This window comes from Microtus pennsylvanicus, chromosome 1 (assembly GCF_037038515.1).
Source record: "Microtus pennsylvanicus isolate mMicPen1 chromosome 1, mMicPen1.hap1, whole genome shotgun sequence".
NCBI classification, from domain to species: domain Eukaryota; kingdom Metazoa; phylum Chordata; class Mammalia; order Rodentia; family Cricetidae; genus Microtus; species Microtus pennsylvanicus.
The window spans coordinates 81,722,820-81,737,756 of NC_134579.1; the positions used below are offsets into that span (position 1 = coordinate 81,722,820).

General features: G+C 46.8%; 1 protein-coding gene across 2 annotated transcripts; it reads right to left on the reverse strand.

The window, feature by feature from the left end:
* Positions 1-4,194: 4,194 nt before the first annotated feature.
* Positions 4,195-12,247, reverse strand: Ccl25 (C-C motif chemokine ligand 25). 2 transcript variants are annotated; one of them, XM_075956445.1, is made up of 7 exons: positions 12,127-12,247; positions 11,880-11,925; positions 11,644-11,766; positions 7,928-8,045; positions 7,723-7,835; positions 5,614-5,710; positions 4,195-4,730 (listed from the first exon to the last, which is right to left on the reverse strand). In XM_075956445.1, the coding sequence occupies exons 1-7, from the start codon at positions 12,133-12,135 to the stop codon at positions 4,697-4,699; spliced, it is 540 nt and encodes a 179-aa protein (XP_075812560.1). In that variant the 5' UTR covers positions 12,136-12,247; the 3' UTR covers positions 4,195-4,696. The 2 variants fall into 2 exon arrangements, with proteins under 2 accessions (XP_075812560.1, XP_075812551.1); XM_075956436.1 differs by having other exon boundaries at positions 5,614-5,713.
* Positions 12,248-14,937: the final 2,690 nt, after the last annotated feature.

Here is a 14,937-nt window from a genome sequence, read left to right on the forward strand (position 1 = left end):
AAGCATATCTCTGTAAGTTCAAGGCCATCCTGGTCTACATAGCAAGTTCCAGTCTAGTCAAGAATACACAGTGAGACACTGTTAAAAAAATTAATAAAAAGATTTAGACCAAGAGGCCAGCAAGATAGCTCAGTAGATAAACAGGTTTGCCATACAAGACTGACTTCTTGAGGTCAGTACCCAGACCCCAAAGTGAAAGAAGAGAACCCACTCCCTAGGTTGTGTCCTGAACTATGCACACCCACCACCACTATCCCACAACTGCAATGAATAAATAAACAGCTTTAGACAGAGAGCACAGGGTGTAATTCAGCTAGCTGTAGAGTGCTTGTCTAGTACACAGCCCTGAGCTAAAACCAGAGCTACATAAATTAGGGGTCTCATTTTATCAACCAAGTAAGGAAGCAATGGTCCAAGGTCAGGTCACATCCACCCTTCCAGGGGTCATTCCCCAAGGAGGAAGACTATTATAAGACTAGAGCACAAATCTTCTGTGAAGGAATTAACATGGAATTCAGCCCAGGCTGGGGCATTTCCCAGTAAAGCATGACAGGAACCTGAGGCAGGAGGGTCCCAAGATGAAGGCCAGCCTATACAAAGTGAATCACTGTCTCAAAAACAAAAAATAGGGCTAGAGAGATGGCTCAGTTGACAAAGTGCTTGCTAGATAAGCATGAGAAACTGAGTTCAATCCCTAAGAGCCACACTTTAAAGACAAAAAGACCAAGGCACCGTGGCATGCCCCTGTAATCCTAGCACTGAGGAGGCAGAACAGGGGTTCTGTGGCTGCTCTAAGCTAATCGGTGATCCCTCAGCCAAATGAGAGACCCCATCTCAATAAAATCAGGACTAGGGATGGGTAGCTGGTGAGACAGCCCAGGGAGAAGGCACTGGCCCGCAGCCTTGATGGCCTTCATGGTGAGAGGAGAGAGATGACTTCTGCAAGTTTCCCTCTGGCTCCTACACATGTTCTGCGGCACACACACTTCAAAATTTAATAACTTTGAGACAGAGTCACACTATGTTGCCGTGGAAGGACTGAAACTTGCTATGTAGACCAGACTGGCCTTAAGCTCATAGAGATGTGTCTTCCTCTGCCCTCTGAGTCCTGGAATTAAAGTCTGTGCCAAGATTCCCAGCCACAATTTTTAACTCTTTGTTGTTCTTGGTAACAAATAAACTCAGAAAATACAAATTTAAAAAAAGGAAAAGGAGAAGAGGTTGTTGAGGGGAGTGGCTGAGAGAGTGGGTATTGGAGAAGTTAAAGGGGAGAGTTAGTGGTGAGAATAATCAAAATACATTGTATGGAATTCTCAAAGAATTAATTAAATCATTATGTGTTTCTTTAAAAAAAGGAACAAAAAACCAAGGCAGATAGTGTCCTGAAGAGAAACCACCCATGATCGGCACACACATACACAAACATGCACACATGTACACACACACAGGTAAAACACACCAGGGGCAGAAATGATGGTTCAATCCCCAGCACTTCATAAACTGAGCATAGTGGTCCCCACATGCAATCTCGGCACTCAGGAGGAGGAGGCAAGAGCATCAGAGGTTCAACATCATCCTCAGATACCTAGTAAGTTTAAGGCCAGCCTGAGCTATATGGGATTCTGTCTCAAAAAAAAAAATAAATTTGAACTATTTGAGGGCTTGGGATAACTCAGTAATAAAGTGATAAGATGCTCAAGGCTTTGAGTTCTATTCCAAGCACACACACACACACACACACGCATGCACACAACCCACCAAACCCTCCCCCGCAAAAAAACCTGTATGGTTAAAGAAGAGCTTGAACTCCTGATCCTCCTCCCTCCCTCTGTGCTGAATGATGACTGAGAACCTCTACCACACCCAGTTTATGCAGGTATGAGATGAAAACCGAGGCATCATCAATGCTAGACAGTAACTCTACTAAATGAGCCACACCCGGGACCCCTAGAAGCAACTTTTGTTCTAACAGTTGGTCTTTGACCCCAAATCCTGACACAAAGCTCCGAAGACCTCGGGATTTGCCGCATGGGCTGAATTCCCTGAGTGTGTCGAAGGCTGGTCACAAGGAAAAGTGAGCCATGGATTAGATTTCTGCTCCACACAGGGGAGAAGAGTTGAAAGTACAGTTAATAATCAATCATGCTGTGTGGAAACACGTCCATAGAAATATCGAGCTGGGAGGTTCAAAGGGTTTCTAGATTGGCAAACACATCAGTGCGCCAGGAAAGTGGTGCATCCCTGCTGTGTGACACTTTTCCTGGGGAGACCTGAAAAAGCATCTACTCACCCCAGATAGAGGACTGCTATGGATAAAAGTAGCAATGCCCCGAAGTCCATCTTAACAAACCAATAGGTTTACTGGGCTTCCTTACAGCAGCAGAGTGAGGGCTTATGATGTGGGATGTCCTTCTGTAAATGTGTGGCTTTTATTGGTTGATGAATAAAGCTGTTTGGGCCAATAGCTTAGCAGAGTAAAGCCAGGTAGAAAATCCGAACAGAGATAGAGAGAGAGAGTAGGCAGAGTTGAGGGGATGCCATGTAGTCATGGAAGGAGAAAGATGCCAGAACATTACCGGCAAGCCACAGCCTTGTGGCAATACATAGATTAGTAGAAATGGGTTAATTTAAGATGTAAGAGCTAGCTAGGAATATGCCTGAGCCATTAGCCAAACAGTGTTGTAATTAATATAGTTTCTGTGTGATGATAGGGGTCTTGGTGGCTAGAAAATGAAAGTCCAATATTCTCTTACACGGTTACTCACAGTAGCAATAGTGGGGGCTTACTTACAGGATCATGAGTGGGGGCTTACAGGAGCATGAGTGGGGACTTACAGGACCATGAGTGGGGGCTTACAGGAGCATGAGTGGGGGCTTACTTACATCAGCATGTATGGCTCAAAGGCAGTTATATCACTGAAAACCCATCCTGGCCAGAGTGCAGATTCACAAAAGCTTCTGCAATCCCAGCACTCCCTGCACAGCTCTCAAGTTGGAGAGTCTCCTCTCCTCAGCAGTCCTTACTGCTGTTTGTATAAGCTCTGCAAGGAAGAGGCCTTGTCACTGGGTAAGTTTCAGGGACTTTCTGAATCTCAAGGAGCCTCCCTCCAGGATGAATATGGAAGTTAGAGGACACACTCAGTTGCCAACCCTCATCTCACACCTTGCTTGAAACAGAGTCTGTTGCTCACTGCTGATTACAACCATAGCTCATCTTCCAGGGGCATCTCCTGTCTCCATGTTACTACGGGAGCTCTGGGATTACAGACACACACTATCACATCCAATTTTACTTGTTTCTGGGGATTTGAACTCAGACCCTCGCACTTGCATAGCAAATTCTTTAACGCTGAGTCATCGCCTCAGTCCTGTTTTGGTTTAGTTTTTATTTATTGGTTGTTTGTTTGTATTTTGAGACAGAGCCTTGCTATGTATCCCACGCTAGCCTCAAACTTGCACTATAACCCAGATTGGCCTGAAGCTTGTGATTATCCCACCTAGACTCTGTGGTAGTTTGAATGCAATTGGACCCCATAAGCTCATAGGGAGAGGCACTATTAGGAGGTGTGGCCTTGTTGGAGGAGGTGTGTCCCTGTGGGAGTGGGCTTTGAGGTCTCATATATGCTGAAGCTACACCCAGTGAGACAGCTCACTGCCTATTGCCTTTGAGATCAAGATGTAGCTTCTTCATTCTCAGCTCCTTCTCCAGCACCACATCTGCCTGTGTGCTGCCATGTCCTACCATGATGACAATGAACTAAATCTCTGAACTGTAAGCCACCCTAATTAAATAATTTTCTATATGAGTTGCCATAGTCATGGTATCTCTTCACAGCAGTAGAAACTCCAACTAAGACAGACTCCTTCAGCAATACCAACCCTAGATCATCCATAGCTTTTATAACATCCTATAGAATAATCAAGAAATATAAGAAAAGTGATTCCCTGACTCCTGGGAACTGATCACCTAGCAAAATTGACTGAATGAAATAGGGGTCACAGGAACCCTGATTTATAGCAGGTAAATCTGAAATACTGGCATTAACTTCCTGAGAGCATTCTATATACCAGACATCACTGTGAGTAATTAGGTGGTTGTTGTTGTTTGAGATAGGGTTTCTCTGTATTGCCCTGGCTGTCCTGGAACTCACTGAGATCTGCCTTCCTCTGCCTCCCAAGTGTTGGGATTAAAAGCATTTGCCATCACCACCCGGCTCAAGTAATTAGTTTTTAATGGCTTTTACATTTTTTATTTTTAATTCTTTGACCATTTCACAAATGTAGGCATTTTGACCATTGTCACACACACCCTCCTCTAGTGCCCTCGGTCCTTTTGAATGCCTTCTTCCCAGCAAACCCTGCCCTGCTTTTGTCCTCTTTTCCTTTGTGTGTGACTCACTGCATTTGATTAGGGTTGCTTGTGTGAGCATGGGTGGGGGATTGTACACTGGACTATGGCAACGCTTCTGTGAAAAAAGACACCCTTCCCCCAGCAATCATCAACAGCCAATAGCTCCTCGGCATGGGGAAGGCCTCCAGAAATCCCTCTCTCATCCATGCTGAAACGTTGCTGAATCTTAGTCAAGTACAGGTAACTGTAGCTCCTGTGAGTTGAGTTCAGTGGTCATGTCATGCCCTGAAGACAGCACTTCAGGGGACTCCTCCCATTCTCCAGACGGTGCTCACTCTGAGTAACTTAATGGGTGATCTTTCTGGTCATCCTCACCACCCTGTAAAATAGACAGTGTTAGTATTGTCCCCCTCCTACAGATGGAAAAACTGAGACTCTGAGAGTTTGAGTTTTCAATGGCTCAGTCTTACATGGCTGTGTCCTTAACCTGTGGAACCAGATATGGTCTGCACAGAAACAGTCAGAACTGCACTGAACTAAATTACAGGACACAGGTATCTTCTTGATTCACGAGGAAAGTCTTCTTTCAGATCTGGCATCAGATGTGTTAAATTGAGGCCTAATGAGATTGTTCAGCAAGCAGAGTTGCTTGCCATGAAACCAGATGGCCAGAGGCTGATCTCTGAGACCCATGTGGTAGGAAGAGAGAAGCAACTCCCAACAGTTGTTTCTAGCCTCCACTGGCTCACAGTGGTATATCACTCATACGCACACACCCAAGCGTGCACGTGTGCATAGGCACACATACAATGTGCATGTGTGTGTGTGTCACATTGAAGCCAAGCATGGTAGCAAATGCCTATAACTCTAGGTATTTGAAAGGTTAAGGTAGAAGGAGCTAAAGATTCAGCCTAAGCTACAGAGTAAATTCAAGGTTAAGGTGGGCAACTTAATAAAACCTTGTCTCAAAATGCAAATTATAAAAAGGCTGGGGGAAGTGCTTACTAGCCTAGTATGGGAAGCAAATGTGAATGGTGTGAGGAGAAGGCACTTTCTGTTTTGCATATGGTTGAGCAGCTCTTGGCCCACCTCCCTGGTATTTCATGTTAACATTTATTTGTGCCCCCTAAGCCATGCTAAAGACATGAACCTAGGATGTCAGGGTGTGACCACACAACCTACAGCTGACTCCATGCTCCTGGGAGTAGACCCCATCCGCAAAGTGATGGATGAAGGAAGATCGCATGACCAAGAGTCCTTACCTAGGCCGGCCTAGGGTAGCATTCCTCCTGCTGGTAATTCTGAGGTTCCTTAACTTGGACTTTGCATGATTTGACTTCTTTCTTTCAGTATGAGAACCTGCTGGAAAATTGAGAAAGAAACAGGTAAGTGTTCCAACAGGGGCTGTAGAGATGGCTCTGAGATTAAGAGAACGTGCTGCTCTTACAGAGGACTGGGGTTGAATTCCCAGCACCTACATGGTGGCTCACAACCATCTATAACTTCAGTTCCAGGAGATCTGATACTTTTTTCTTTCCTTCCCAGGCACCAAGCCCACTTTTGAGCACATACATAAAATCAAACATTCATACACAAAATTAAAACCAATGAATTGTATTTTATTTATTTATTTTGGTTTTTCCAAGACAGGGTTCCTCAGTGTACATCTGGCTGTCCCAGAACTTGCTCTGTAGACTAGGTTGGCCTCGAACTCACAGAGATCCACCTTTCTCTGCCTCCTGAGTGCTGAGATTAAAGGTGTGCACCCTGCTTGAATTAAGCCAATCTTAAAATGACAAACATTTTGGTTTTTTCTCATTTATGGTTCCTACATTTTATATAGTCTAATAAAACCATGTCTGTATGAATTAAAGTAGAAATGAAATGAAACTCTTCAGGGAAATGGAGAAAGTGGGAGAAGAAGATGTTAGAAAAAGGAGGACAAATTTCCAGTCAGGGATGGTGCACACCTTTAATCCCAGAACTGGGGAGACAGAGGCAGGTGGATCTCTGTGAGTTTGGGGCCAGCCCGGTCTACAGAGTGATTTCCAGGACAGACAGAGCAGCTTTCTTGTCTCAGAAGTTAAAGGAAAAAAAAAAAGGTAGTACAGAGGAGTGGGAGATGGGGGTGGGTGTTCAATACACAATATATTTATTTTTCCCCATTTTTATCTATTTATGGTATATGTAGGGTAAAAGGACCAAGGAAAGAAATCTTGACCCTGACTTGACCCCCCATCACCAGCCTGAGACAAAAAATCCCACCAATCCCTGAACACAAAATCCCACCAATCCCAAGATCAGACCACAAAATTCCTACCAATCCCAGGCCACCCTGGAAAGCCCTCCCCACCCCACCCCCGCCCAAGAAACCATGTATAACCCTGTCTCCTGCCAAGTTTCCTGCTGCTTTTTGCACAAACAGAGGCAGCCACTCTCCTTCCTATGCCTTTCCAAATAGATCTTTTGTGTGGCGTTTGTTGAGTGGTACAACTTTGTGGTATTTCTTGGCTCCCAACTGCCAGGATACCTTTCCCTTCTGAGCTGTAACACTTTACAGTGTGCACGTATGTGAGCATGCATGTTTTCCTCACATGTGTGGGTGAGCATGCACATGTACGCCTGTGCATGTGGAGGCTCTCAATTGTCATTTCTCTATGACCTTATTCATAGAGGCAGAGTCTCTCAATCAAACCCAGAGCTGCCAGCTTGCTAGGTGGGTCGCATTTCTCCATGCTACGAGGCTGGAATTACGGGAAGACCACCACACCCACCCAACATTTACATGGATTCCTAGGGATCCAAACTCCAGTCCTCACACTTGCATGATTAGCAGGTGACCTAACTCCCCAGCCCCTGAAAATAAACTTAATTTACTAATTAAAACAAGGATGTACTGGAGAGACAGCTTAGTTGGTTAAAGTGCTTGTCATATAAGCCTGAGGACCTGAATTCTATTCAGTTCAGTAAGAGGCTCTTTCTCAAGGCAGTAAAGGCAGAAGAGCAATAGAAGGTTTGACCACCACATGCATAATGACGTACTCATGCATGCGCGTACACACACACACATTGAAAATAAAATGGAACCATGGAACCATTAGAAATATTTCTTAGTGGTAGCACACTTGTGTAGCATATTCAAGGGTCTGGATTCAGTGCACAGCACTGAAAGGGAGAAAACGTGGAAAGCTCTCGAGGAAGGACACGTGAGGTTGCTGCTGCACAGGAGCTGGATGTTGACGCAACTGATTAGCTATTCGCTCCATCTCTGACTCACTAGCAACTGACTCTCTTTGAAGAGAGTCAGCTAGCAGCATGTTAGCATGCTGAGCTCTTTTCCTTCCTGAGCTGTTGGCTGGGGGCTTACCTACCTGGGGTGCACTTCTTGGGACTGCCAACTGGCTTGTTCCTAGGCAACAAGATCCTCTTCACATCCTTATCCTCCGGGTTCGCACACACCGGGCCTTTCTGGCGGAAGTAGAATCTACAGAGGGTCGAAAGGTGGGTACCAGGTCAGGGCATGAGGATCTAAGGTAGGCATTACTCTCACCCAGCAACACCAAAGGTCCTGCTCACATCACAGCTGGAAGATTGCAGCTCCCACTCACTTCCTGCTTGCGATAACACTTAGCACGCTTGAGAATACTCCATTTGAGATTGGATTGGTAACCCAGGCAGCAGTCTTCAAAGGCACCTACAGAGGCAATTGAGATGGCTCAGTGGGTAAAAACGCTTGCTGCCTTAAATTCAATCCCTAGAACCTACATAGGAGAGAATCACAAATTATCCTCTGACCTTCACAAACATGTAGCAGTGTGTGTGTGTGTGTGTGTGTGTGTGTGTGTGTGTGTACGTGCGTGTCTGTGGCTGACTGGGTCATAGGCCCTAAGTAAGAACCTAATACTATTATGCTAATAAATAGACATAGTAATAAACTGTCCCCTACATTCCTATCCATATAAGTTATACCCTCATCAGTAAAGCTTCTTTTTGTAGTAGATGGCAGTTATCCAGAAGACCCACAACCGATCGACATTCAGGGTAAGAGACTGTGGAATTCCCCACTACAAACAAGACATCTGTATCATACTCCCTCCCCCCACAAGATTCAGGGATTATCTCAGAAGAGGGGGGCAGAAGAATTGTAAGACTCAGAGGAAGGGGGCGTCTTCACGGAAAAAAAAATGTTTTCTGGGCATGATGATGATGCACATGTCAGTCATAGGAGCTGTGATGAGCGCACAGACCCACACAAGATCAAGACAGATGGAATCTCAGCATGGGTGGCTGGGGAGCTCAATTCTGACCCCCATCTGAGGAGCTATTGGAAACTGATGGTTGCTAGGAAAGACTTGGTTTTCTTCGGAATCGTGGTCCCTGCAAGACTACCGCTGTTCTAATAGACGGTCCTTCAGCCATATACACACAGGCAGCATTAAATGGACTCAGTGGGTTTAAAAACAGAGAACATGAAGTTGGATGGGGATAGGGGTGATAATGGAAGAGAGGGAATAAGGAATAGATTTAATCAAAACATATTTGCATTGTTTGAAATTCTCAAACAATAAACAAAACAAATCACAAAAAGGTACCTGCAACTAGATGACCCAGCCACATCTGTGATTCCAGGGGCACATCAGTGTCAGGGACAACCAAAGATGTGAGTGTGTGTGTGCGCGCGCGCACACACACACACACATGCACGCACACCACCTTCTAGAGACAGAGGTCAACAGGCTGCCTGGGAAATAAGGAAGCTTTCTTATCTCAGCTCTTGATAGAAGAATGTGTCCAGGATTGTAGGGTGCAGACCGGCAAAGAAAAAGCCCAAGGTCCTTTCTGTTTCTGCTCTGAGGTAGACAACAAGTGCACACTTGGGGGGCACTAGCCCAGCCCTTCTTTCCTAAAAATGGTTAACATCAAGACACATGCACATGTGTGGGCCCTGCCTTCCAGAGGCTGGGGTAGAGGATCATGAATTTGAAGCCAGTCTGAGCTACATGAGACCCTGTCTCAAAGCACCTAGATTGTGACCAGGACTGTAGCTCTATTGGTAAAGTATTTGCCTAGCTCGTATGAGACCCTGGATTGGATCCCCAAGACTACATAAACCAGGTGTGGTAGTGCATGCTGGGAATCCTAGCTCCTGGGAAACAGAGGCAGACAGATCAGAATTTCAAAGTATTCCTCAGGTAGATAGCAAGTTGGAGACTAGCTTGAGATATGTGAGACCCTATCTTAATTTTAAAAATTAAAAAATTAGCTGGACGTGGTGGCACATGCCTTTAATCCGAGAACTCAGGAGGCAGAGGCAGGAGGATTTCTAAGAGTCTAAGGACAGCCTGGTCTACACAGTGTGTTCCTGGACAGCAAGGTATACATAGTGAGTCTAAACAATGAAACTCACACACACACACACACACACACACACACAAAGATATCCAATCCAGAGAGGCAAAGGCGCTTGCCACCAAGCCTAATAACCTGAGTTTGACCTAAGGATCCACATAGTGGAGGGAAAGAACCAGCTCCTGCAAGCTGTCCTGTTTTCTGCACACAGGCACTGTCACACGCAGGTCCATACAAATGCACATAAAGTAAATAAATACATATAATACATATACGTGTATAACTAGTGTAAATAGACAGACAGGTTACTCCACTTTCCTGGAGATCTCAGCTATATGGGCTGGCCTCTCCCACATGGAACCAGCCTAAATTCCTTTTCCTTTCTCCACTGATCTTAGTAAAGGCTAAACTGATCTGGCTGATCTTTGTTGGTCTCCCGGCTGGACTAATGAAAACTTAAAAGAATTCTCAGGCCGGGCCGTGGTGGCGCACGCCTTTATCGGGAGGCAGAGGCTGGCGGATCTCTGGGAGTTCGAGGCCAGCCTGGTCTACAAGAGCTAGTTCCGGGACGGGCACCAAAGCTACAGAGAAACCCTGTCTCGAAAAACCAAAAAAAAAAAAAAAAAAAAAAAAGAATTCTCCTAGCTACCAAATATCCAGACAGCACAGACGTAAATTGGACCTAGTGTCTCAGGGGTGTTTCAACCTGGCAGGGGAGGCAGAGAAGTTTTCCACACAAAAAGAGTGTGTGCGTGAGATGGGAGGGGTGCCCAGGAGAGAGAGAGAGGATTCTAGAAAGTTCTGGGAAGGAGTGCAGCAAATGAATAAACAACAACAAAAAAAAGTTGATAAGACGGTGGGTTCCTCTGTCTAGCCAGCCTTCAAGGTTATCTGTGACCTCCATCTGCCAAACCTTGACTCCAGAGTCAACTCTGAGTTCAAGCAGAGGCCAGTACAGTGGTTTCGGGGAGAGAGCTCATCCTCCTTACCATCCCTTCACTTTCGCTCTTTAGGACAAGGGGCAGTGGTATTAGATAAGAACTGGGGCTCAGGGTTCCTTGGCAAGTGTTTCCCAACACTGGGGGCCACTTTTCTCCCAGGATCAAAGGGCAGAGGCTGGGCCTGGCTCTGATAGCAGTCTCTAGAAAGAAAGCCAAGCCTCTCTCCTGGGCAGAGAGTGAACTCTGGAAGCTTGGAACTGTAGGACCTAGTAGAGGAGCAGGCAGAGCAGGAGGTAGGATCCTGGGTCCTCAGCCTGGCCAGGGACCTTGTTTTGACACCTGCTGAGACTCGGTGTTTTCTCAGAGGTGAAGCATCCAGTGGGGACGCTCCATGCTGAGAACTGGCCTTGAGCGACTGAATCCTCAAGTCTGTGCTTTCCAGGAGAGTGAGGAAGATGCCAGAAACAGTTCACTGACCCCTGGGCTGAGAGTATTTGTCACTGGATCCTTAAATTTTTCATTTCTACTTGGCAGATGAGAAACTGAATCCCATGAAGGACAGCCTTGGGCCCTTAGCTAGACTACACAGGGGAGAAAGGCAGGGAATCCACTTTGGACGAGCTTCAGGGCTCAGAGCTCAACCTCATATCCCTAGTTAGCCAGAGGAAGGACATCAGAACGCATTCTTGGCTATAAGTCCTTTCCCCCAAATGGAAGCCACCCTCTGCCTCCTACAGCCCCTAATCCTCTTGAGTCCTGTAAAGGAAGCATTCCAGAGTGGAGATGAGGGGTCCTGGAACAGGGAGCTGGCACCCTTCATCTCTATGCCTCCACCCAACCCCAACAGTGCCAGGAATTCTTGCTTTGCCCAACCTCTCAAGAGCCACTGAAGAAATCAAAGGATACAGAATCAGTGGAGATTTCAACACTTGGGAGGGGGGTTGAGTAAAGAAGCAACATCTGGAAAACTGGAGCAAGGAAAAGTATGGCTAAGGGCAATACCTTGGGCATGGACAATAGGCATCCAGGCCCCAACAAAGCAGGCGAGCAGGCAGGCAAACAGCCAGAGTTTCATGGTGCAGACTAGATCTTTTCTCCAGGTGCCGGAAGGTTGAGTGGGGCCACCTGTGGAAGTGGAAGGGAAGGATAAGGACACCAGTGTTTCAAGCCAGCCCCTGGAACTCTCTGAAAGAGAGGTGGGTGACAAAGGACCGCGCTCTAGTCAGAGGAGGACTCACCAGTGCCGGTGTGATCCGGAGAGCTTGCGCCTGCTTCTAGGGTGTACTGCCCGTGTGGAATCAATGGACTGGCTTCATCCTTTATAGTCAGAGCCCCACCCTGCATGACCTGCCCCCTCGCTTCTCTCCCTCCCTCCCTCCCTCCTGCTGCTCCTCCCCCTCCCCACCTGTTCTGTGAGACTTCTGCTGGGCTTCTACTTCACACAGATAGACCAAGCCCTAATTTGCATCTGTCCCTCCGGGTTACCTGTTTCATGAACCTTGAGGTTGCCTCCACTTTATCCAGGCCTCTCAACCAGCATCTCCTCCCACTACCTTATTATATGGGGTCCAACATGTCCCCTGTCCTCTCCCTTAACAGCTTTTTATCACCATCCTCATAGATACCTTCCTTTATAATTAACTGGCTTTTAAATTGCTTTATTACTTCTAGCTTTTTTACTATTTTGTCCATGGGCGGAGGCACACACATGCACCATGGCATACCTGTGGGGTCAGAGGACAACCATCTGTTATTTCCTTTCATCTTGTGGGTTCTAGGGATGGAACTCAGGTCGTCAGGCCTGGTGGCGGGTGCCTTTCCCCACTGAACCGAGGAGCTGAAATGCTTTTTCTTGCTCTGTTTTAGCCTTAAATATACTCGCTCCTACATAAATATATATATACATATATATGTGTGTGTGTATATACATACATACATACATGTGTGCATGCATGCATACAGAAAAGCTAAGCTAAGAGGCCTGTGGAAGAGAGACCTGCAGTGTTAGTCCCTCTAAGCCTGGCCACCTGAAGATATATTTTTCATTTCGTTCATTTTCCTGAAATTTCGTAATTTCACTTTTAATGGTTGAATAAAATTACAGTTGATGGTGCACTTTTAAAATTTTTATTTATTTGGGAGTTGGGGGTGCGAGAACCACATGGAGACCTGGGGACAACTCTGGAGAGTCAGTGGGACCCAGGAAAGTTATGAAGGCCATCAGGCTTAGTGGCAGGCACCTTCAGCCATCTTACCCGATGGGGCAGTGACACGTGAATTTCCCCCAGTATTACATGGGGAAATCATCTCACAAAACTGACAGAAATGCTCTCGTTTGGAGTGTGAAGCCAGGACCCAGGTCACGGCTGCTGCGGCAAGCAAAACAAGCTTCATTCTTTTTTCCTTTGGTTAACTTGACTCACTGGAGGATAAAGAAGTGTTTCAGAAGATCAGGCAGGGTGGGGGGAGGCGGCGGGAGGCCTGCCACAAGACCTCATAATTGATTGGTTTTTCCTTTTTATCTCCCTCCTCGGAGGCTGGCTACCCAATCCTCTCCCTGGCTATTTCTCACACTCTGAATCTCCTATTTCTCCGGCCCGATTTAGTCCTACTCAGTCGGGGCCTCTTGCCTGGATGGGGGTGGGGGTGGTGCTAGCGAACTGCAGGTAAATGAGGCTTAAGGTCTGGCTGGATGAATGGAGCGCAGAGCCACAGGCATCCAGGGGAAGGTGGAAAGTTGCGGTCTATGTTTGGAGAACAGCACCAGGGTGTACTGCTGTGGGCAGTTTTGAGGAATGGCACTAGAGGGTGGGAAGCCAGCGTATAACAGCAAAAACTGAATAGAAGAGTTTGCGGCATAAGGTGGGGCTTGTTGGGTGAGGTTTACATGGGGTTGAGGCGTGCAAATTCAGCTACAGCACCAGCTGGGAAGGAACGCAGCAGTCTTTTTGTAGAGGGGCTGCAAGTCCCACCCTTATCCCCCAGACCAGTGAACTTCTCAGGTCCCTCAGCCTGTGGATCCGGGTGGGGGAGGCTGGATTGGGACGCCGCAGCTCCGCGTGGCTGCAGGCTTGGAGACGCAGCGTGGCTAGTTGCAGCGTGGCAAACTAGCCGGCTGGCTATGGCCCATTGCTTCCCAATACCTGCTGAGACCAAGTTTCAGGGGGAGTTCCTTGGAATGTGTACCCACTTTCCCAACATGAGGATCAGGGCTTGTCCCGCAGGCTGCCTTCATGGGGAAAAGGAGAGTGAATCCAAGAGAGTAACTTGATACAGGTTCATATGCCTGCAGGTGCAGGCGTGTGGGCAGGAGACAGACGGTCAACGGTCACAAGGCCATGAATTAAAGACAAAGTTCTAGACTGGGGGCGTAGAGTTAATAGAGTGCTGGCCTAGGATGCATGAAAACTGAGGTTCTAATGTTACCACCACATAAAACTGGAGGCGCACATCTCTAATCCCAGCATGTGCAAAGACAGGTGCAGAAAATCAGAAGTTCAAGGCCAGCCTGGGATTTATGAGTCTCTTTCCACCACACACACGCACTGCATGAGTTTGGTACCTAGGTGGCTGAGACATCCAAATTCAAGGTCTACCTGGACTGCAGAGTTCAGAGAGTTTAAGAGCAACTTAGTGAGGATCTGCCTTAGTAAAAAGAGGGCTGCGGTAGAGTGTTTACCTAATATATAACCCTGTACCAATCAGGGGAGAGTCAGAAATGCTACAAATCCCAGTACTAGAGAATCCAAGGGAGAAAGATGATAAGTTTGAGACCAACCTTAGCTGCATAGTGAGATTCCCCTCTCAACAGCAAGAACAACAAACATTGTTCTTGAAATGTGTAGTCCTCCCATGGTGGAGGGCTGCAGAGCAGAGACCTGGAGGTCATCAGCAATGGTGCAGGTATGGGTACTATTTGAGCATCCCAGGCTGAAGTGAGGGTTCTCCTGAAGTCATTTTTGCACGTTGGACCCACAGCTCTCCTGAAGCTCTAGTAACAAGAGGCTTGCAAGCCTGACTGTCTGAGAGAAGCAGCTGGGTACCCTCCTTCACACCAGTTCATTTCATGGGGATACTCGGTACTCCAGGTAGCTGTCAGCCAGTCCTGACTCACCTTGTGCCAAGTGAACCCTTTCAGTTTATTTTCTTTTCCATTTTTCATGTGAGTGTGTGTGTGCAAGTTTTTGCATGTGTGTAGGTGTGAACGCGCTTGTATGTGTGTGCATGTGGAAGTCTGAGGTTGCTATCAGGAAACATCTTCCACCGTTCTGTTCATTGAGGCAAGACGGGCCATCA

Excerpts from the sequence above, each read along its gene's own strand:
- Ccl25 (XM_075956436.1), bottom strand. Across the intron at positions 7,836-7,927 it reads TGCAATCTTCCAGCTGTGAT|ATTCTACTTCCGCCAGAAAG; the intron begins GTGAGCAGGACC and ends GACCCTCTGTAG. Across the intron at positions 5,714-7,722 it reads TCCCAAGAAGTGCACCCCAG|CAGGTTCTCATACTGAAAGA; the intron begins GTAGGTAAGCCC and ends TCAATTTTCCAG.